Genomic DNA, 21,609 nt, shown 5'->3' with positions numbered 1-21,609 from the left:
CGTAAACAACAGGCAGACTTGCTGAGACACAGATGGCTGGACTTCAGTGCTAGAGTTTCTGATTCAGCTGGTCTTCGGCGAGAATCTGCATTTCTAGCACGTTCCAGACAGCACTGAGGCTGCGTCCCCGCCATTCTGAGCAGCGGTGCCCTTGGCATTAGTGTCCTCGAGGCCCCATAGGAAGAGCCTGCACTTTGGCATCACACAGATCGGGGTTCACATCCTGACTCTGCCGTTCAGAATGTACAGGATAACTTTGGCCTGAGATTCTCCTTCAGCAAAATAGAGACAAAAACATCTACCTGATGTTGGAGGCAATGTGAGGATATAATGATCAGTGACGCCACAGACATGGTAGTTAAGTATCTAGGCTTCAGATTCTGACAGATCTGGGCTGGATCAGTTCTACCACTTACTAGCTGTGTGGGCAGAAGGAGAGTGAATCACCAAGAGCCTTGGATTTCTCTTATGTTAAATGGGGGGGAGGGTAATAACAATTTGGCAGGAGTGCTGTGTTATGCATGTAGAACAGCACCTAACACCATAAAAGCCCAATCAATGGTAGTTTATGATAGGTTGGGCAATATTATAATTAATAGCATAGTGTTCAGCACAGAAAGACACTCACTAAATGTTAGGCTGCCCTTTCTCTCAGTTTTATTAACCTTAGTTGGAAGGGGGAAGGAAGCATAATACTAGTTATACTAACGCTGAAATAATTAGGGGAAAGCACAGTAACAACTGGAATAAAGTAAAAATAAATTTGAGAACTATTTTACCAAAAAGTATCTGTAAGCACATGGTTTGTACAAAAAAAAATTGAAATATCTTTTCTCCATGACTTCCAGGGATTTGGAAGGCAATCAAATAAAGTATCTCACGAATTCTACGTTTCTGTCGTGTGATTCGCTCACAGTGCTGTAAGTATACAATGGACTTCACGAAATGAGGGGAAACTCTATATATTCGGAATTTAAAAGAAAAACATCGACAAAGAATTTTTAAAATAGCGTTTTGTTTACAGCCTTGGTCTGACACTGCAGTGCTAGAAAATGCACGCATTGATTTATTGATTTGGATGCCGGGGTTGAGTCTCGAGTTAAGATGCCCACCCTTTAGGGACACCATATGCCTTCCTTATTTCTGTGCACCTTCTCAGATGAACTGGGACCTGAAAGTTCCAGTTTCCTAACCCCATGGTCACCAAGGAAAGAAATCATGTATGTGGAAGTGGTTAGCTGTACCATGATTAGCTGTACAATGATTAGCTAATGACTTACCACTTGATGTCTTTCTCCCTAAAGAAAAAAAAAATCATAATTTCATTCTAAAAGGAAAAACATCTAATGTATTCTGATTGGCCAAAGATTCTGACTCGTGATTCTGATGACCGCTTATGTTTTTCATAGGGGTGGGAAGGCAGACGGTGTGGTCAATCAGTGCATTCATGCTGGAAAGCTTCGAAACATGAGTGTTTTGGTTTTGTTTTAATGATAGTTTTCCGCATTTAGCAAGCACTTAGTAATGTTTGTTGATTGGATGGGTGATTGGAAAAAAGAATGGAAAAGGAAAATTAAAAGAGACATTTTCTAAAATAATTAGATCTAAACAAAGTGCAGCTTTCTAAACCACTCTCAGGACCGCAAATTGCTCATGATAGCAATTTGAGAACATGGGGATGTCCTCAGTGAGAAAGTTCTTCCTTAGGTTCCACTCCAAAAGACACCTCCCTTGAAGACTTCAAAGGAGGCTTAAGATATTCCGCCTGGATCAGTGGTCTCTCCCAATGAGAACTGATTACTACAGCAGACGCAAACCCACATGCTGATTCTCGCCATGTCTTACAGGTTTCTGCCTAGAAATCAAATTGATTTTGTTCCAGAGAAGACATTTTCTTCATTAAAAAATTTAGGAGAACTGTAAGTAGCGTCGTCTACTAGGAAAATATGATTGCTTCTTCCGAGATTACAAATTTAAATGACTAGTGAGACTGCTTTGCCACTAGTAGCAATCAAATCCTGTAGACTATTGGATATTAAAAATCAATTAAGAAAACCAACATTATCCTGAAATCCAAAGCACATTCAAATCAGACAGTGGGCTTAATATGGATTTAGCCTACTCTAGTTTCCCTACTTGTTTCCTTTGGGTGATTTCTTATTTATGTGTGTTTGGGAGTAAATGAGTTTTCCATGGCTTCTTAAACACAGGGATCATTTCTTTCTACTGGCTGGAGTACAGTTAATTCTCAATAAATATTTGATAATGAATAATTGACTAACAAATAATATTAATTCATTCTAACTGAACAAAGGAACAAAGATGCTTGCTGTTTCTTGAGAAATTATGACTTACATAGCAAATCTCAGTGTTGAGAGTGAGGGTTGGGCTCACCGAAAAATATTCAGGGAGCTCATATGAATTTTTTCTCTTCAAATATTTGTTTTATGTATCTAAACCTTTTAAATCATTTCTCTTGCTTTTAATTCCTTGCTCCCCCACGTAATTATGTATCAATGGAAGTTAAAATTAAGTCTGTTACATTACACATAGCAGTGATTAGGATAGAAAACTGATCTTTCTGATCGAGGCCTTAAAATGGAAATTAATTTCTGAACTAACCTCTCCCTGTTCTTTACACCTTATTTTGAAATCCAGAAAGGACTGGAGAAAATAATAAGAATAATCGAAAAATAACTCATGAATAATTAAGGTAATTCAATCTAATTAATGACCATCATAAATCAAATCCATACATATTTATGAAGTATCTGGTATGTGCAAAGTACTACATTAGAACTCAAAGTATGATCATTTTATAGCAAAAACTTAAAGGCAGCTCACTCAGAGGAGACTTCCTTTCAGCATGTTCCTGCTCAGGCTCTGCAGGGTGACTGTGGACTTGAGTTGCATGGTGGAGTGGAGGAATAACCCAGAACAAACAGAGGGGTAAAAATTTTCTTAACCCTCTTCTCATCCTACATATAAGGCAGAGGCACACCAAAAATAAGAGCATACTTAAGAGATGCAGCTTGCTATTAAGATCTGTAGTGATCCATTGCAATTGGTTTAGCCACAGAAAGCTAAAAGAAGTTCAGAAGTGGGTAGGCTTAACTTGAACAAGGCACTCATATGTCTTGAGTTTACAAATGTTAAATGATTTTACTGTCCCTTCGTGACAAGAAGCTCATCCAGGGAGGAACGAGTACAAGTACATGAGGCCGCCAAACTCCTTTCCTCCAAAAGAATGTGCTTTATTTTCCTGGGTAACCCTTTCAAAGACATTTTCTAGGCATATGAGATCATCATCATATTGCTCTATTGTCAGGCTCTCTCTGGCCTGTATGCATCTGCAGTTTCCCTTCTGGGCTGTGATCCAGGTGTGCTCCTCCCACCTGGAACACCACCAGGTGAGACAGCTTAGTCGGCAGGACCGCAGGCTGTGGTGTCACAACAGCACCTCAAAAGCAACCCATTTGAAACAAAACTAACAAGAGACCCCAATCTGACGGCCAGCTTCTTCACCTGGACTTAACCATCTCAGTGCCTCTTTCCTGGCAGCCAGGCTTGAAGACTGTTCTGTTTCCCTCTACCTCTCTCTTAACACATGTTCAACCAGACTCTGAGCCCTGCTACTGTCCCGCTTAAGCCCTCATCCGCTCTCACCCGGTCCATGTGGAAGTTCCTGCCTCGTCTTCGTCCCCCGACTCCCAGGCCTTGCTGCCTGTCTTTCATGCTTCTGACAGAATAATCATTCCATAAGCTGGAGCAAATGATGCCACTGCCCTACTTAATGTCCTCACTCTGTGTTGCCTGGTGTTTAGCAAAGTCTTTGACACAGTTCTCAAATGCTAATGTGCTAAAGAATCACATGGGATGTTGGCTTGAATGCATGTTACCAGGCTCCCACCCAGAAAGTCTGATGTGATAGTTCTGGGTCCCAGGGATGTGCCCTTTTTATAAGCATCCTTGGGGATTGGATACCTGGTCTATGCTATGAAAACTACTGCCTTGAAGAGCATGCATGACCTTCCTGTCTTGTCTCCACGCACTCTCCAGGTTGACATCCTCTACCTCTCAGTACATCTTCCATCCTCCACCCATGCTGGACCACTTCCTGATTCCTAACAGGGTCACTGAATTCTCAGCATCTGTGGTTCAGCTCATGCTTCACACCAACCTGAGAAGCTGCTCTTCCTTTACCCCACCTAAAATCATCAACCTTTCTTCTAAGACTTCCTAAAGTCCGAGGCCAAGACTGATGACTCTTTCCTCTATGTTTTCTCTGCACTTCTATAACAGCACCAGTTTGATTCTTTCCTTGTTTCTATCTAGATGTTACTCTAAATGTAAGCTTCTTTATAGAAAGAGCTATATCTTCATTGTTTGTAACTCCCACATATCCATCAGCAGTTCCAGAGTGTCAAAAGAGATCATTTTTGTTTGACTCTAAATTAAGCAACTATATATCTGTTTTATCTTTAACACTTTCTCCGGCTCAGAAAAATATTCTGGACTCTTAAAGATTCACTTCTTCTAATTTTTACAGGTCTCTTTTCCACATTTTATAGTCATTTTCATAGAATTCTGTCTGGATTGGACAGTTCTATTATATTTAATTCTAAACTCACAATTTCTTCTACAAAAATAGTCTTTTATAAGAACATATTGCTGGGCGTGGTGGCTCATGCCTATAAGCCCAGCACTTTGGGAGGCTCAGGTGGGCAGATCATGAGGTCAGGAGTTTAAGACAAGCCTGGCCAGCATGAGGAAACCCAGTCTCCACTAAAAATACAAAAAATTAGCTGGGCGTGGTGGCACATACCTGTAGTCCCAGCTACAAGGGAGGCTGAGGCAGGAGAATTGCTTGAACCTGACAGGCGGAGGTTGCAGTGAGCTGAGATCGCACCACTATTCTCCAGGCTGGGCAACAGAACAAGACTCCGTCTCAAAAAAAAAAAAAAAAAAAGAAAGAAAGAAAGAAAGAAAAAAGAACATATTAAAAGTGTGTGAACTTATTCAAGATTGTCTGGGCAGATACTGAGTGAACAATATTGTCTTAGTTGGAATGCAAAAAAAAATTAAAGATGCAAGACTTGACCTTGAAAAGTTTAGTTGGATAAACGAAAGACCAGGTATATGAAGCAAGTAGTGATCATAGAAGCATGAAGAGTGGAAGTGTACAAAGAGTACTAAGAGCAGGGGGAAATTAATCAAAGTAGATATGAAAGCCAGGTTGTGAATGTATTAGAGAGAGGGTAAGAGGAAATTCCAGACAGGAACTGGATAAGCAAAATGTTATATGTCTGTAAGTGATGGAAAGCCTATCCATTTGGCTGACTCATATGGCCCTGTTGTGCAACAAGTTATCAGGTTGGTTAAAGTGGACTCATATTTTCTGTTACATCAAATGGGATGATGATAATTGTGAGGAGTAATAACTCTGTCACTTACTTCCAAAGTAATTGCTTTGGGTTTTCATTGTCATCAACAGGGATCTGTCTAGCAATATGATAATGGAGCTATCACCTCACCTCTTTAAAGACTTGAAGTTTCTACAAAAACTGTAAGTTCTACTTCTCACCGTATCAGATTTTAAAGGGCAACATTTTGAGCTTCCAAAATAATAACACCTTCATACTTCTTTTCCTCTCCCTTTTAATGTAAAAAAAAAAGGAACCTGTCATCCAATCCTCTTATGTATCTTCACAAGAACCAGTTTGAAAGTCTTAAACAACTTCAGTCTCTGTAAGTGAAATATTACAGTTATGTTGATTATAATTTTAGTGGATGTACTTAGAGACATATTTATATTTAAATGGGTATTTTACACACAAGAGCATGCATTTCAGATGCTTGTGAATATCACTGAAGCCGTCAAGTACATACTGAATGACAAATAAGCCTCACTGTTTACCATTTTCACCATTTACACATTTACCATGTATGAAGGTCATTTTTACACTTGAAGAAGTTTTCAAGAATGTCCTTCTTGAAAACTACGTTCATATGGCAAAATCTCATCCTACAGTTTTAACAAAGAATTAAATTTGCAATACTTTTGGTTCTAAAAGTTTAGTTAAATTATTTTTGACTTCCTCCTTTTCCCCTTTGCCCTTTCCTACAAGGATCTACTTGATATTAGTCTACAGTGTATTGTTTTACTTTTGATTAAGTTTTTAAAAACTATCCCACAAATACACACATTCAGAAAATGTGCATACAGCGTTTTTGAATTTCAACCACATTAAGTTTCAATGGTGTCAAGAACTCTGCCACTTTTCCCTTGAACTTCATGATTTCTTTCCAAGGCATGACAATTACCAGCTAAAGATCGTTTCTTTTCACACAGAGAACATACTACATTGCCTGGCTGCAGCCTAAAGTGTTTCTTCCTTTAATTCCGAAGACCAGTTCTTAAAATCATCTTTTATTCTTGCTGATTTTCTATTGGAAATTAATGCAAGGTTTCGATTTCTCTCTCACCAGATATAAGTAAGCATCCACTGATGAAAAGACCTGGTCCTTATTCTCAAGAAGCCAGAATATTAAACATATGTATTTATTTTTTTAATATAAGGACAGACCTCAGGATGTGCACAGCGTGATTCTTCCCTTTACTCACCACATACTGCATTTCTGAAAGCCAAAACACCAAGTCACTGCATAATGCCTTCCTGAAAGTCAAAGCAGCAACTATGTATCACATACTTTTCTTTTTTTGTTTCTACTTTTTTTTTTAGGGTCTTTATTTATTTATTTATTTATTTATTTATTTATTGAGATGGAGTCTTGCTCTGTCATCCGGGCTGGAGTGCAATGCTGCGATCTCAGCTCACTGCAACCTCCACCCACCAGGTTCAAGCGATTCTCCTGCCTCAGCCTCCCAAGTAGCTGGGACTACAGGCACATGCCACCACACCAGGCTTTTTTTCTATATTTTAATAGAGACAGGGTTTCACCACGTTGCCCAGGCTGGTCTCAAACTCCTGAGCTCAGGCAATCCATCTACCTCGGCTTCCCAAAGTGCTAGGATTACAGGAATCAGCCACCATGCCTGGTGATATTTCTTTTTTTTTTCTCTAAGATTCATTTACCCATTTATTTCACAAACATGTCTCAGTCACCAACTTACACAAAGCACTGTCTTAGCACTTGGGATACAGTGGCCTCTGCACTTCAGGATGCTATAGGTTATTAATCAAATAATCACAGAATCCTCATAAAGCTAAATATGTATAAGCCAAGAAGAGAGAGAGAAAAAAAAAAAGAAGAAGGAAAATGAAACTTTTAGAAAGAGTTGTTTCTGGCTAGAGGGGCCATGCAATTACTCAGTAGTATAACAGCTCTCCCAGATTTCATTTCTGACTTCCAAAAAGCAATGTTTCCTTGAGCAAAGAAAAACTCAGCCATGTTGGGAAATCCTTCTTCTGATTAGTCAAAAAGAAACCAAGTGAGAGTCAGACATAGCTCAAATAAACATTAAAAGCAAAAGGCCTCCGTCTTTTTAGATTGTCCTCCTTCCATCTGCTTCCTGAGAACATGGCAGTTTTTAATTCATACCATCCTAAAGAGATTTCCAAAGTGTCCACATTTGTAGAAGAAAGCATTGAGGTAAACTAAAATAGGAGTGATCCTTGAATCCCTTTAAGGACATTTTATGGGGCCTGAAGGAATTAAAAGGAATTTAATTAAATATAATTTAAATTTAATTAAAGGAATTCTAAGGCACACCACTGGTGTCTTAGAAAACTCCTAAATTGGAGTTCCTCTTGCTACCTCCGTGGTTTTCTGTCCTAAAGACACATAGGCCAGGAAGAACTGACCATATTTTAAAATTCAGAGTCTCACAAAACTCACTTCAGTGATGCTCTCAGGTTGGGAATATCATCTCCTAAATGAACCCTCTCATTCCCATGGCATTACTTATATTAATAAAATCAAACTACAGAGCCAATTTCATAATCACACATCAAAGAAATCAATGAATATATTCTATTAGAATGTAATTCTGCATGTGAAGAGATACAATCGGTGCCAAACTGCAGGAGGTATAAATAGAAATAGCCGTTTTTTTTTAAGACTGCAAAATGTTTCATATCTTTTTTGTGTGTGTGTTTTAAGTTCTGGGGTACATGTGCAAAACATGCAGGACTGTTGCATAAGTATACACATACCATGGTGGTTTGCTGTCTCCATCCCCCATCACCTACATCCAGTATTTCTCCCAGTGTTATCCCTCTGAAACTCCCCGCCTCCAACAGACCCCAGTGTGTGATGTCCCCCTCCCTGTGCCCATGTGTTCTCATTGTTCAACACCTGCCTATGAGTGAAAACATGTGGTTCTTGTGTCAGTGTGCTGAGAATGATGGTTTCCAGATTCATCCATGTCCCTGCAAAGAACACAAACGCATCGTTTTTTATGGCTGCTTAGTATTCCATGGTGTATATGTCCCACATTTTCCTTGTCCATTCTACTATTGATGGGCATTTGGGTTGGTTCCAGGTCTTTGCTGAAATAGCCATTTTCTAAGACAATGTGCTTTAAAGCTTTCATCCTACTGTGCACTGGTAACATAAGATCTTGAAGCACTGTATTTCAGATATGATGAAGAATGCATTATTAAAATGTTTTATCTCAACACCATTAAACCTATTGTGCGTATTTTCCAGAGACCTGGAAAGGATAGAGATTCCAAATATAAACACACGAATGTTTCAACCCATGAAGAATCTTTCTCACATGTATGTATGTATAGAAAATGGAGGAGGAAGCATGGTAAAATGTTTCAAATGCTCTCATGTAAACTGTCTAATGTATCACTGCAATGTGTTTTTATGCAACAAAAGTCATTTTATTGAGAACTTTTTAATTTTGTCACCTTTGGTCCCTGTTCAAATAGAGTTCAATATTATGATGTGCCGACATGAATGACCCTTCTCTCTGGAAACACGCTGTTTATCCAATTGAGGCCCAATAAGAGATCAGGGTACCAGAATGCCACATATTACACAAGATGAAGTCACTGGCTAAATGGTACTAAGGCGACCTGGAAACATTAATTCACCTCACATGAATGAGCAGTCGGCTGCTCTAAGATTTGAGCCCTTAGGAAGAAAGGTGCCATATAAATTCCAGGTGTTGTTACTGTTACTAAGTGCACTACAAAATGGAGGTAATTAATCTTTATAGTAGTTTTTGATAAGTCACTTTAGTATATTTGGCTAAAGTGCACTGTGTAAGTTGTGTTAATATGTGTGTTTATAACATAATTATTTCTTTATCAACTGTGTAATCTATGTGTTCATAACTTCAAAAATTAACCATTGTTATCCACAAAAATAGGGAGGATTTCATGTAAGATTACAAGTCGGGTGCAGCAAGTGGATGGAATGGTTGCTGCGAAGGTGCTCTTTTGGGAGAACATTTTGTTTATGTCTGTGCAGTAGGTGTGATTACTCAAAGACAAGTGTCGTTGGATGCATTTCCACATGGTTTTGTTCATTTTTTTCTGTGGCACCATTAGATATTTAATGAGGATATCATTTCCTTCTTGTAGGCAGAATATGACGTCTTCTTAGAATAGAGAAACTCAACCTATATAGAACTTGATGGAGAAGCTGCTATATTAAACGTAGACCTCAGGCCAAGGTCAAGAAGGGCTCAGCAATGAACAGAAAACACATTAGCTTAGTTACTTCTCTGTTAAGTAATCTACTTACTCGTCTTTCACATTCGTTGTCCTTTGTTTATTAAAACACCCCCACCTTGTCACCCCCATCCCTTTCACCTGTCAACAAGTAGTGTGGTCACAGCACAAGGGGGCCTGAACCACTGAGAGATGCTAGATGGTTCTACCTGAAGATAGCGGACATAATAGAATTCTAAAAGGACCAAGAAATCAAGCCAAGGGTGTGCCTGGGACTCCAGGGAGGGAGAAGAAAAGAGTTTGTTATAGGTCAGGTTCCTTTAATTGGATGATAGATATTAGGAAGCTGAACTGTAAGCTACTTGAAGGCAAAAATTGCCCCGTTTCTCTTCCGTACATACCCAGAGCTAAATTATTCCTCATCCACTTGCTGATCCAAGAAGCATTTGTTGAGTACCTACATGTGCCCGGCACTGCTTTAGACACCAGGGACACAATGATGAACAAAAGAGAGGATGTCTGTGCCTGAGAGCTTCCATTTAGCTTTGGGAACCAGAGAGTAAAGGAGCAAACAAATAAATAGTGAGTAGGTATACAAATTTAAATAGAGCAAGGTAAGGGATAGAAGGAAGACTGAGGATTACCACTGAGGTGGGGTGGACGGAAGGTGAAGTGCGGTGACATTTGAGCAGACCTGAATGGAGGGAGAAAGCAGCCCTGGCAGTATCCAGGGGAAGAGTCTTCCAAGAAAGGGCATAAGCAAAAGCGAGGCTCTGAGCAGGGCATGAGCGTGGCTTGTCTGACGGTGTATGTCTGGGTGGAGTAAGCGCTGCAGGGTAAGAGGCAAGGTGGTGCAGGCAGCCAGGGTTTGATGGCAGGCAGCCTTGGTCTAGAAACGGAACTGAGAAATAACAAAAAAATGAATTCAACTGACAGTGAAGGGTAAAAACATGAACTTAAAGAAGTAGCAATAGAATAAAAATAGAATAAGTTTTATGAGAAAAAGTTCTAAACACACAAGTTTGGGGAATGGCAATGGCCGAATGACCTCACCAATTAATTCCAGCACTTCCAGATGCTTTCTGCCCAGATCCCATCTCCACTGACCACACACAAACTTATTCTCCCATAGAAATTAAGTCCTTCCCAACCCCGGTAAGAAATCTGTGTTTAAGGCAGCTGCTTCTCTTCCCAGATCCAGTGAAACTGCATTTTCCTAGTATCAGAGGCCCTTCCTTCCTACCAGTGTTAGGGAAGAGAAGGCTAAAGTGAATAAACCTCGGTGTTTAAAACTCAGGGCAAGACAGAAATGTTCTCGGCGAGCAACAACAGACTTTTCCCATCCCAAACCCAAGCCCCTGAAGGTTTGCTAGAGATCACTTTGACAATGATAATCCACTTTTCATAATATCTCACAGAATAATCAATAAACCAATGTGACTAGAGAACACAGACTCCTTAAATTTCAAATTTTCATATCCACCCCAACTCTCCTCAGCCAAGCCACTGAATTCCTAGGACCTTTAGGTTCCTTATCTTTAAAAGGATATTGCCTAGTATTTCATGAAGAACTCTTTAATTATGTAAACACTACTAAACAAAAATAAATGAACCCATGAAGTTGTATACCTAGCATACAGTTGCAGCCCCGATAGGATTGCACCCGTAGTTTCTGCATCATTGCTGCAAAGTGACACTTTTTTCCCCTTTGACTTTAGTTATTTCAAAAACTTCCGATACTGCTCCTATGCTCCCCATGTCCGAATATGCATGCCCTTGACTGACGGCATTTCTTCATTTGAGGACCTCTTGGCTAACGATATCCTCAGAATATTTGTCTGGGTTATAGCTTTCATTACCTGCTTTGGAAATCTTTTTGTCATTGGCATGAGATCTTTCATTAAAGCTGAAAATACAACTCACGCTATGTCCATCAAAATCCTTTGTTGTAAGTATGTTTCCAATATAAGTAGATTTAGAATATCATCTGTGAGCTGTGTGCGCTGTCTCGCTCTCTCTCTCTCTCTCTCTGTGTGTGTGTGTGTGTGTGTATTTACTGGCTTTCAACAAATGGCATTTAATATGAATTATACATCCTAGGCATATTTTTTTTCTAAGTATAAAAGTTCTGGCTCTTTGTGGCTCTGTTTTAGGTTGTATGACCTTACGGTGGCCTGCTCTCAGGAGTACGTCTTGGGAATGGGGTAATAGGAAACCAATGAGTCAAGTGATAGATTATAAAGTTTTGTGGGTGATAAAATTAAGCTTAACTTCAATTACAATGACACCTATGCTCATTATGGCCAGAAAATGATTCCCTTTATTAACTATAAAGATAATACATGTTAACTGTTTAACAATTAGCCCTTCCAATTTCCAGAAAACTCCTGTTTCTATTTTTTTAGACTATAAAATAAAAACATAGTGTAGTACTTTAGAAATATTACAGATTTTTTTTTGAGACGGAGTTTTGTTCTTGTTGCCCAGGTTGGAGTGAAATGGCACAATCTCGTCTCACCACAACCTCCACCACCTGGGTTCAAGCAATCCTCCTACCTCAGCCTCCCAAGTAGCTGGGATTACAAGCATGTGTCACCAGGCCAGGGTAATTTGTATGTTTAGTAGAGATGGGGTTTCTTCCATGTTGGTCAGGCCGATCTCGAACTCCCGACCTCCACTCACCTCAGCCTCCCAAAGTGCTGGGATTACAGGCATGAGCCACTGTACCCAGCTAGAAATATTACGGGGTTTTTAAGTCCATTCACTTCTTAATACTCTGGTAGACGTTTATACTAGTTCATTTAATATAAGATGAAAGGAACTAGATCTAATTAGAAAATTAAAATGCTGGAAATGGACTTAATTGGAAAACGAAAACAGAGACACTGGAAACTGACAACCTATGCTGTTTGAATTCTTCCACAGGTGCTGACTGCCTGATGGGTGTTTACTTGTTCTTTGTTGGCTTTTTCGATATAAAATACCGAGGGCAGTATCAGAAATACGCCTTGCTGTGGATGGAGAGCGTGCAGTGTCGCCTCATGGGGTTCCTGGCCATGCTGTCCACCGAAGTCTCTGTCCTGCTACTGACCTACTTGACTTTGGAGAAGTTCCTGGTCATTGTCTTCCCCTTCAGTAACATTCGGCCTGGAAAACGGCAGACCTCAGTCATCCTCATTTGCATCTGGATGGCCGGATTTTTAATAGCTGTAATTCCATTTTGGAATGAGGATTACTTTGGAAACTTTTATGGGAAAAATGGAGTATGTTTCCCACTTTATTATGACCAAACAGAAGATATTGGAAGCAAAGGGTATTCCCTTGGAATTTTCCTAGGTAAATTACACTTTTTCATTTCCTGTAAAAACGTAATTTTGCTAGAAATACTTTAAATTCCAGCAAAGGTGGATTTGTCTATTTCAGAAAGTGAGGTCATATAGTTAAGACTGTGTCCTTTTAAAAAAAAGTTTTTACTATTGTATTTATTGAAGTTTTTATTAAACTTTTTATTAGACAAGATTTAGCATGGGCCACAAAGACATACTACCAGAATCTCTGGATGATTTTTTCATTAGCCATAAGATCCTTTGATTTCATGTTTATATGAATGACTATGAGCTGGAGGAATTCCAGTTTAGTGCCTCATCCTGTAACCCTACCAAATTATTTAAACTTTTTTTTTTTTTTTTTTTTTACAATCTAGTTATGAGTTAAACAAATAATCATAAAATTCAGGAAACTGACAAGTGAGAGATATCTGAATGGAAATACCAGGAAGGTTTATTGCTTTTATTAAATACTCTTAAGTCAGCAATGTTAGGATGCTTAATAAAGCTCTTTCCTTTCCAGTTTTCTCAATTCCTCCTAATGTTTGGGAAAGAAGACTCTGTTCTCTTACAAATGAATGAAAAGTTTAGCCCTTTAAAGTTAAAAATACTTTTTTTCTATTTTCTAATATGTATCCCTCCTGCTTAAACTTAAGGCCACTCCCATGTCCTCTCCTGGGGGCAATACTCTTTTGACTCTCCCTTCTGATCTTTTCTTCTTACCCAAGGAGTCAACAAGCTCTCCTATCCTTTCTTTTCCATCAAAATTTGCTCCTGTTGCTGCTCCTTCCAGTCTCTACCCACTGCTGTTGCCTCATTTGGGAACCTTAATATCTCGACTCTGAATTACCACCTTAGCCCTTACTGGTCTTTTAACCTGTGGGGCCTTCCCCTCCCTCCAGTTTATCTGTTCACTACCATTGTTATAGTCTGACTATCAAAAGGTCTGTGTACACTTCCACTCAGAGATCTTCAATGGCTCCCTAGTACTATCAAGGTCAAGTTTAAATAAGTCACTTAAAACTCATCATGAAATGACCCTAACCCATTGTGCCCACTTCTTCTCTACCTACTCTTTCTCTTCCTCCTCTGAAAAACAAAACACTTCGTTTGCACCATTTTAGTACTACCACTCACACACTACCCTATTTGGTAGTTATTTGACCATAGATATATCATTCCCAGGATCCAGAGTATTATAGGCTATTCTTTGTATTTCCTTAACATTCATCTCCTCATTGCTCCTAGCATAGGTGCACTTAACAGAGACTCCCTGAAATACACAGACATACACACACACACACCCATGGCACGCATTGTCTCAATAAGCATTTATTCAGCACTTACTATAGGCTGTGCACTACATACTATATTAGGTGCTGGAGATACAACAAATTCAGCCTTAAAATCCTTACAGACCACAGAGGAGGAAACAGACAAGTCAACATGTCCTCACATCACACACAGGCTGATAAATGCCATGACAGAAGAGTACAGCATGTTCTAGGAGCCCCAGATCTGAGGACCAGGGAAGGCTTCCCAAAAGAAATGAATTCAAACTGAGACCCAAAGGATGAGGACGCATCAGCCAAGTGAAGGCAGAGGAGGGTGGGGTGGGGTCTGTGTTCCAGGAAGACATAGTGGATTCCTAGGCCCAAAGCCAGGGAACAGGGTGAGATGAAGGGCTGGAGAAACTTGGTGTGAATCACACTATGCAGGCATGGAGCTCAACCCAAAAAGGTTAAGTATTCGGGATATATTCCAGATAGATAAAGACATAGTCACAACATACACACACACACACACACACACACACACACACACACACACACAATCATCATCAATTTGCATATGAAAGGAGGAGTCCCAGAACTCTAAAGTACAATTTTTTTCGGTTTGAATATAAGAATACACAATTTTTAATTTCTATTTGAAAAAAGTTTTCATTTTAGAAAAGGTACAAAGATAGTAGAATTTTCCACATATGCTCCATCCAGTTTTCGCCATTGTTAACATCTTTCGTATGTTAATATCGTGCATTTAGAGCGTACTTTTTTTTTTTTTTTTTTTTTGAGACACAGTGTTACTCTGTCTCCCAGGATGGAGCACAGTGGCACTATCTTGGCTCACTGCAACCTCTGCCTCCCAGGTTCACGTGATTCTCCTGCCTCAGTCTCCTGAGTAGCTGGGATTACAGGTGCCTACCACCATGCCCAGCTAATTTTTGTATTTTTAGTAGAGACCTGGTTTCACCCCGTCTTGGCCAGGCTGATCTCGAACTCTTGACCATAAGCAATCTGCCCACCTCGGTTTCCAAAAGTGCTGGGACTACAGGTGTGAGCCACCATGCCCAGCCTAGAACATACAGTTTTGATCCTTTTTGTAAGTCTGCTATCAGAATTTGGGCCAGGGGAGCATCTTCCAACAGAGTGATTTTATTTCACACTTAACTAAATTTCTTGGAAAGAGGCCTAAGACAAACCAGTTTTATAAAATTTTACCGTATGGCTTTATACTGCAATTTCATGGAATAAGAAATGTTTTGGATAAAAATAACAGATAACTTTAAAGTATTTTTTCCCTAGACTTCACCAATCTTACATACAGTCTAGGTTCAGATTAATATTTTTTAACAACTTTAAAAATATATGCAACTCTTATGTTCACTGTGAGAAATGAGATGATCACTCAGGATTTTAGTGACAGGAAGAATAAAGCAAACCAAGTGACTAAGAAGTCAGTATAAAAGGGAATAGTGACCTTAAGTGGGGATCTTGTGAATATATCTGGGGCCAAAAGAGTAATTCACAAAGTTGAATTTTGAACTTTTTTCTTACTTCTTTTTTTTTTTTACTAAATTAGTTTAAAAGGCTCTGAACCATACGTTTAAATTGCTATAAGAAACATGAAAAAAATACACAAAAATGCACTTTTGTTCTATGTATTATTCTTAAGACCAAAAAAATTAGGAATGTTTCTCAGATAATTATATTCATGGTAAATTCCAAGGTTATTTTATTCATGTTTATAAGAAAATGGGGTTGTATTTATTTTTTTGAGATGAGTATGATTACAGTAATCTCTTAAGGTTTGAATTTGCAGAGAGCTAAAACCAAAAATAGCTTATTTGCATGCTTCAAAAGAGTTACAGTTTACTTCATGATATGCCTAGATCTGAATTTTGGAAGCATAGAATTCCTCATAAGGGTTTATGTATTTGAAATCTCTTTTTCATCTGGTGAACCCAATTTCTTTGTTTTTCTTCCCTTGAATCTGGGTTTTAGCTGAACACCACCGGGCTTATATAAAAGAATGCTTCTTGGAAGTACCGGTGGAAGAGGCACTGTATTTAACATCTAAGTACAGGTTAAGCATTTTTTAATTTGAAAATCCAAAATTTGAAATGCTCTAAAATATGAAACTTTTTGAGTACCGACATGATGCCACCAGTGGGAAATTTCACACCTGAAGCTTTTGCTTTCTGATGGCTCAATGGATGCAAACTTTGTTTCATGCATAAAATTATTCACAATATTGTACAAAATTACTTTCAGACTATGTGTATAAGGTGAATATGAAACATAAGTGAATTTTGCATTTAGACTCGGGAACCACTTCCAAGATACATCATTGCATATGTACAGATATTCCAAAATCTAAAATTCAAAACATTTCTGGTTTCAAATATTTTGGATAAGGGATATTCAACCTGTACCACAGTAATTTTACCGTTGACTTTTACGCCTGAGAAGTTAAAAGTGTGCTTTTCCCAACAGGTGTGAACTTGCTGGCTTTTCTCATCATTGTGTTTTCCTATATTACTATGTTCTGTTCCATTCAAAAAACCGCCTTGCAGACCGCAGAAGTAAGGAATCACATTGGAAGAGACGTGGCTGTTGCAAATCGTTTCTTTTTTATAGTGTTCTCTGATGCCATCTGCTGGATTCCTGTATTTGTAATTAAAATACTTTCCCTATTCCGGGTGGAAATACCAGGTCAGTCTCTTCTATCATTCCCAAGTATAATACATCGTGCCTTCTTATATCCTTCTTTGGATAAGGCCAGAATCTAAGACATATAATAAATTATCCATAAAAACCTACAGTTTCAAGACAAAGAGTTATTATTTCCCTCCATGTTTTATAATTAGTATTCTAAAATAGCGACAGAGTAGTGGTACGATCCAACTAAGAATAATAAAAAGCAGGAGCTAGAAAGAAACTAAGTGTGAGTATCTTGCTTCTACCCGAGCAAGATGTTGGTTCTTAACTAGGAGTATGCATAAAAAATCAAAATATATATACCCAGATTCCACCTGGGACTCTGTTTTTGTCTCTAGAGGCTAAGACCTATAGACGGATGTTATGTAAAAGTTGCCCTGTGATTCTGATGCACACATCTGCCTAGCACCACCATTCTATTCCATGGTCCTGGCCATGAAGTGGCATGCTGGGCTCTGCGGAGCATGATATATTCCCTGAAAGTGTCTCCTCCAAAAGGCCAAGTTCCCTGCACACACCCCTACTTCAACCAGAGAAAATCAACTTTCCTTACCAGAATTTCATCTGAAGCCCTTTCTGGGATCTAGAGATCTGAGCTATTTAGGAGGCACCGCCCAGGGCTTTAACCCGACTCTTAGTACAATAGTTTAGAATCATCTTCAACCTAAGGTTTCAGCCAATTACAGATCTACTTGGGAGTTGATCCAGGACAGTAATTGTGTCTTATACATCTTGGCTCCCCAGTGTCAAGTAGGATTCCTGATACTTTGAAAGCCCTTATGAAAGAGTGATGAATGCACAGACGATAAACAGCTGTAACAACCTATGTCCCTCCTGTGCATGAAGTTGTGAGGCTGTGTCAAATGTCTCGCTGCAAAATGCCACAAAACATTCATACCATCCTCTTAACCTATCAGTTCTGTCTCCACAAGGCACAGATGTTCCTCAGGCCGTGTAGGATGTGGAAGTGGAAATTAGGAAGGAGATCAGGGCTGAAGACTTGGAAGCCTTGGCTGGGTGGTGAGAGCAGAGGCCATAAGAAGGCTCTGTGGGAGGTCACGTGGGAAGAGCCAGTGGCATGTGAAGAACATAGTTAATTAAATGTTAATGGTCACAGTTGTTCACTTGATGAACAGCCTCCAATCTATTACTGCTACCTGGACACCTCAATTTTACATGCTAACATTTCAAATTCAGCAGGACAAAAGTGTCCATTGTCGTCCACTGCTCATAGAATAAAGTCCATGTGCTGGGATGAGCATTATAATATTTCTTGCCTTCCACCCCACCCTCATACACTATGATCCAGGCCCACTGGAATGACTGGGCTTTGTTTTCTGCACTTTTCTGAGAAAACATCAGCTTTTGCTGAAGCTGTTCCTCCAGCCTGGATTATACTTGCACCCTCTAAGATTCTAGCCTACTAAACACTCCTTCCCATCCTCCAAGGCTCAACCCAAATGCTCTCTCTTCTGTGGTGCAGTGCCATTTCTGATCTCTCCTCACCCTGCTTCCATGCAACCCAGTTGCTTAAATGTCCATGATGGTTTGTTTACGCCTCATTTATCTGCCTCATGTGAACTCCCTCGTAGCAGCAGCTCTATTTCCAAGTGTGCCCATTGCGTCCTTCAGATTATAAGCTTGGGGAGGAGGGATATGTCTTATTCCTCTGCACATTTTCCACAGTGTTTTTCACACGGTGTTTTTTGAGTAAATGCTTAGTTAACTAAAGAAGCTGAGTGGGTCCAAGAGTGATGGAATGGGGGATCAGTCTCATCACCCCCCCTACTGCTGTCTTGATGCCTTTTTTTTTTTTTTTTTTTAAAGATGGTGGGAGTCTGTTGCCCAGGCTGGAGTGCAGTGGTGTGATCTCAGCTGACTGCAACCTCTGCCTCCCATGTTCAAATGATTGTAGTGCCTCAGCCTCCCAAAGTAGCTGGGATTACAGACGTGCACCACGACACCTGGTTAATCTTTGTATTTTTAGTAGAGACAGGGTTTCACCGTGCTGGCCAAGCTGGTCTGGAACTCCTGATCCCAAATGATCTGCCCCTCTTGGCCTCCCAAAGTGCTGGGATTACAAGCATAAGCCACTGTGCCTGACCCTGTCTCCACATCTTTTGATGTGCTTTCCCACTTGCAAGGTGATGCAGCTGGTGTGGTGGAAGAAGGACCCAGCAGCGAGCGAGACAAGAGGGCCTGGATTCCTCTCCTGCCCCTGCCACTGACCTGTTGAGGGATCTCAGGGAGACCATCTCACCTCACCTCACTGAAACTATCTCTAGATGATCTCTCAAATTCCTGCCCATTTTTAATCTTCTGTGAGGCTTTTCTCTCTGTATGAGGCCGCTCGGGCTGCTAGAACGAAGAACCTCCTGTTCTGAGGCTGGAATGCCGAGATCAAGGTGTCGGCAGGGTTGGTTTCTCCTGAGCCCCTCTCATTGCCTCACGGAGGCGTCTGCGCTGCTGTGTCCTCACATGGCCTTTCCTCTGTGTGTGCATCCCTGCCACCTTTCCTGTGTCCACATCCCCTCTTATGAAGACAGCAGTCCCGTTGGAATCGGGCCCACCCGAACGACCTCATTTTAACTTAGTCACCTCTTTAAAGGCCCTATCTCCCAATACAGCCACATTCTGAGGTATTGGTGGTTAGGGCTTCAACATGTACATTGAAGTGGGAACCACAATTTGGCCCATAATACTCCCTGATTTAGAACCAGGAGACCTCTGGTGACCAAGGGCATCTGATGGTAGCAGAGCTCCTCATCCTCAGTGAGTCTACAACACCTCAGATCATGATAGGCTTAGTAAATATCCCCATGAAGGGAACTAGAACAATTGTCTTGTGGAAACATTATCAGGCCACACACCGGTCTTTCTTTACATTTACAGTTCAATAGCCCGAGGTTTGTCTTGAACACCTCAGTGGAACCAGGAAAATGTCATGATCACAGTTGACAAAGCTTCTTCTTGCTCACCCAGCTTCCCGTGGTGTTGTAAGAAATGCTGCCTTCACTGACCTAAACCCACCCTGTCCTCACCCTCTAAGAAGCCTAGGGTTTACTGGTCACGGCATGTCGTTGACAGTACCTGGGGTCACCTAAAAGACAGGCCAGAGTTAGCCCAACTATCTCAGAACTCAGCTGCTGCTAATATTATAGGAAGTCTCATTCAGAGTGAAACTTACATCTATGGCCATACCACCCTGAACACAACTGATCTTATTCAGAGTGGAATTTATGTATGGAACTTACATGGTCCATTTGCCTTTGCCTAGTTGAAAGAAAGGGCGATCAGGCATTGTTTTTCTATGAGGTGGGAGTGGGATTCACAGTCACAATTCCCTTTGCAAGCACAACAGAAAAAGGCCTCTTTGTTTTTCTTCAAACACTGACCATTCAGATCATCTAATTTTTTAATTAGGCACAAATAATATAAAACTTCATTTCATTAAAGACAGGCTAAAACATACTTTTTTCTTTTATATTCCTTTCAGTTAAAAAAATAAGGACAAGGAAGGATAGGAAGAGAGGAAGGCAAATACAAAAAAGGAGAGGAAACAGATCAAAGGAAAAGAGGAAAAAAGGTCAGATAAGCAGTCAGAAAAGAAATGGAAAAGGAAGAAGACAGAGAGGAAGAACAGAAAGATGTAAGGAACAGGCAGGGTCAAGAGAAGAACAGAGTAACAGTATCTGAAGGATAAACAATTTATGGGATTGAGAAGGAGGAGAACAGACAAAGGATGATGAGAGAAAGCATCATGGGTCTTACTAGCCACCGGAGTGGGGAGTTCCTTGAAATTGTGAAGATGTGAGAGGAAGTAGCATCATGTGATGAGGTTTGAGGATCTCAGGTCTTAGTGCCGAAAAAGCATATCAGCAGAGCTGACTCTGGCCCAGCCCTCTGGATTCAGTGAGCAAGTTATTCCCCCACTCCCTTTAACAGAGAGAGCAGGCGAAGTTGAGGAAGCCTAAGTGAGGAAGCTAGGTCGCTCACGCTCACCTAGCTAAGTGTCCAGCCACAGGATTAGGCTGCGTTTAAAGGGGAAGATGCATTTCATGCTAACCAAGCAAATGATGCTCTCAGGAAGGACACTATCATTCCAAATTTCACCTCACAAGGAACTTCTTGTGGCCTCTTTCCCTGAATATTCTATTAGCATTTGTAAGGTTGCACACAAGATAATTTTATCAAATTTAGGGGATACATTTCTCTTTGCTCTTCAAAGCTTTTCATAGGATAACAGGATAACCAGAACACCAGGGCAGGGCAATAAGAACTGAATGGAGTTAAGACCAAGGTCAGATCTGGCTTCTGAACCAGAAGTTTCTTGAACCCCCCCCCCATTATCTAAAAATTATTCCTTTATTTTGTGATTTTCCTATAAAGGTAGGCAATAAAATAGAGGGAAAAATGCCTTATATAGCAATTTATAGTTTATAAAATGTTTTCACATATTTCCTCTTAATATCACAATGATCTACATATTATTTACTGAAACTCAGAAAAGTTAAATCATAAGATCTTGAATTCATAGCTTCTGTGCTCTTCCAACAAAGAGATTTTCCATCAGGTGAGAGAAAACTTAAAATGTACTATATATCCCTCCCATAAATAGCATTGACTGCAAAG

The 21,609-nt window shown here is 40.0% G+C and overlaps 1 protein-coding gene across 1 annotated transcript in view; it reads left to right on the top strand.

The window, feature by feature from the left end:
- RXFP2 (relaxin family peptide receptor 2) overlaps positions 1-21,609 on the top strand; it is a gene marked incomplete at its 5' end in the record, with an annotated part of 65,905 nt that overhangs the window by 43,571 nt on the left and 725 nt on the right. The window contains 8 exons of the mRNA XM_003919703.3: positions 849-920; positions 1,848-1,919; positions 5,495-5,566; positions 5,677-5,748; positions 8,674-8,745; positions 11,369-11,598; positions 12,576-12,986; positions 16,753-16,971. Of these exons, the coding sequence (XP_003919752.2) occupies positions 849-920; positions 1,848-1,919; positions 5,495-5,566; positions 5,677-5,748; positions 8,674-8,745; positions 11,369-11,598; positions 12,576-12,986; positions 16,753-16,971 (1,220 nt within the window). The remainder of the gene's footprint in view (positions 1-848; positions 921-1,847; positions 1,920-5,494; positions 5,567-5,676; positions 5,749-8,673; positions 8,746-11,368; positions 11,599-12,575; positions 12,987-16,752; positions 16,972-21,609) is intronic.

This window comes from Saimiri boliviensis, chromosome 16, assembly GCF_048565385.1.
Source record: "Saimiri boliviensis isolate mSaiBol1 chromosome 16, mSaiBol1.pri, whole genome shotgun sequence".
Classification (NCBI taxonomy): domain Eukaryota; kingdom Metazoa; phylum Chordata; class Mammalia; order Primates; family Cebidae; genus Saimiri; species Saimiri boliviensis.
This window is presented reverse-complemented; position numbering and strand designations above follow the sequence as displayed.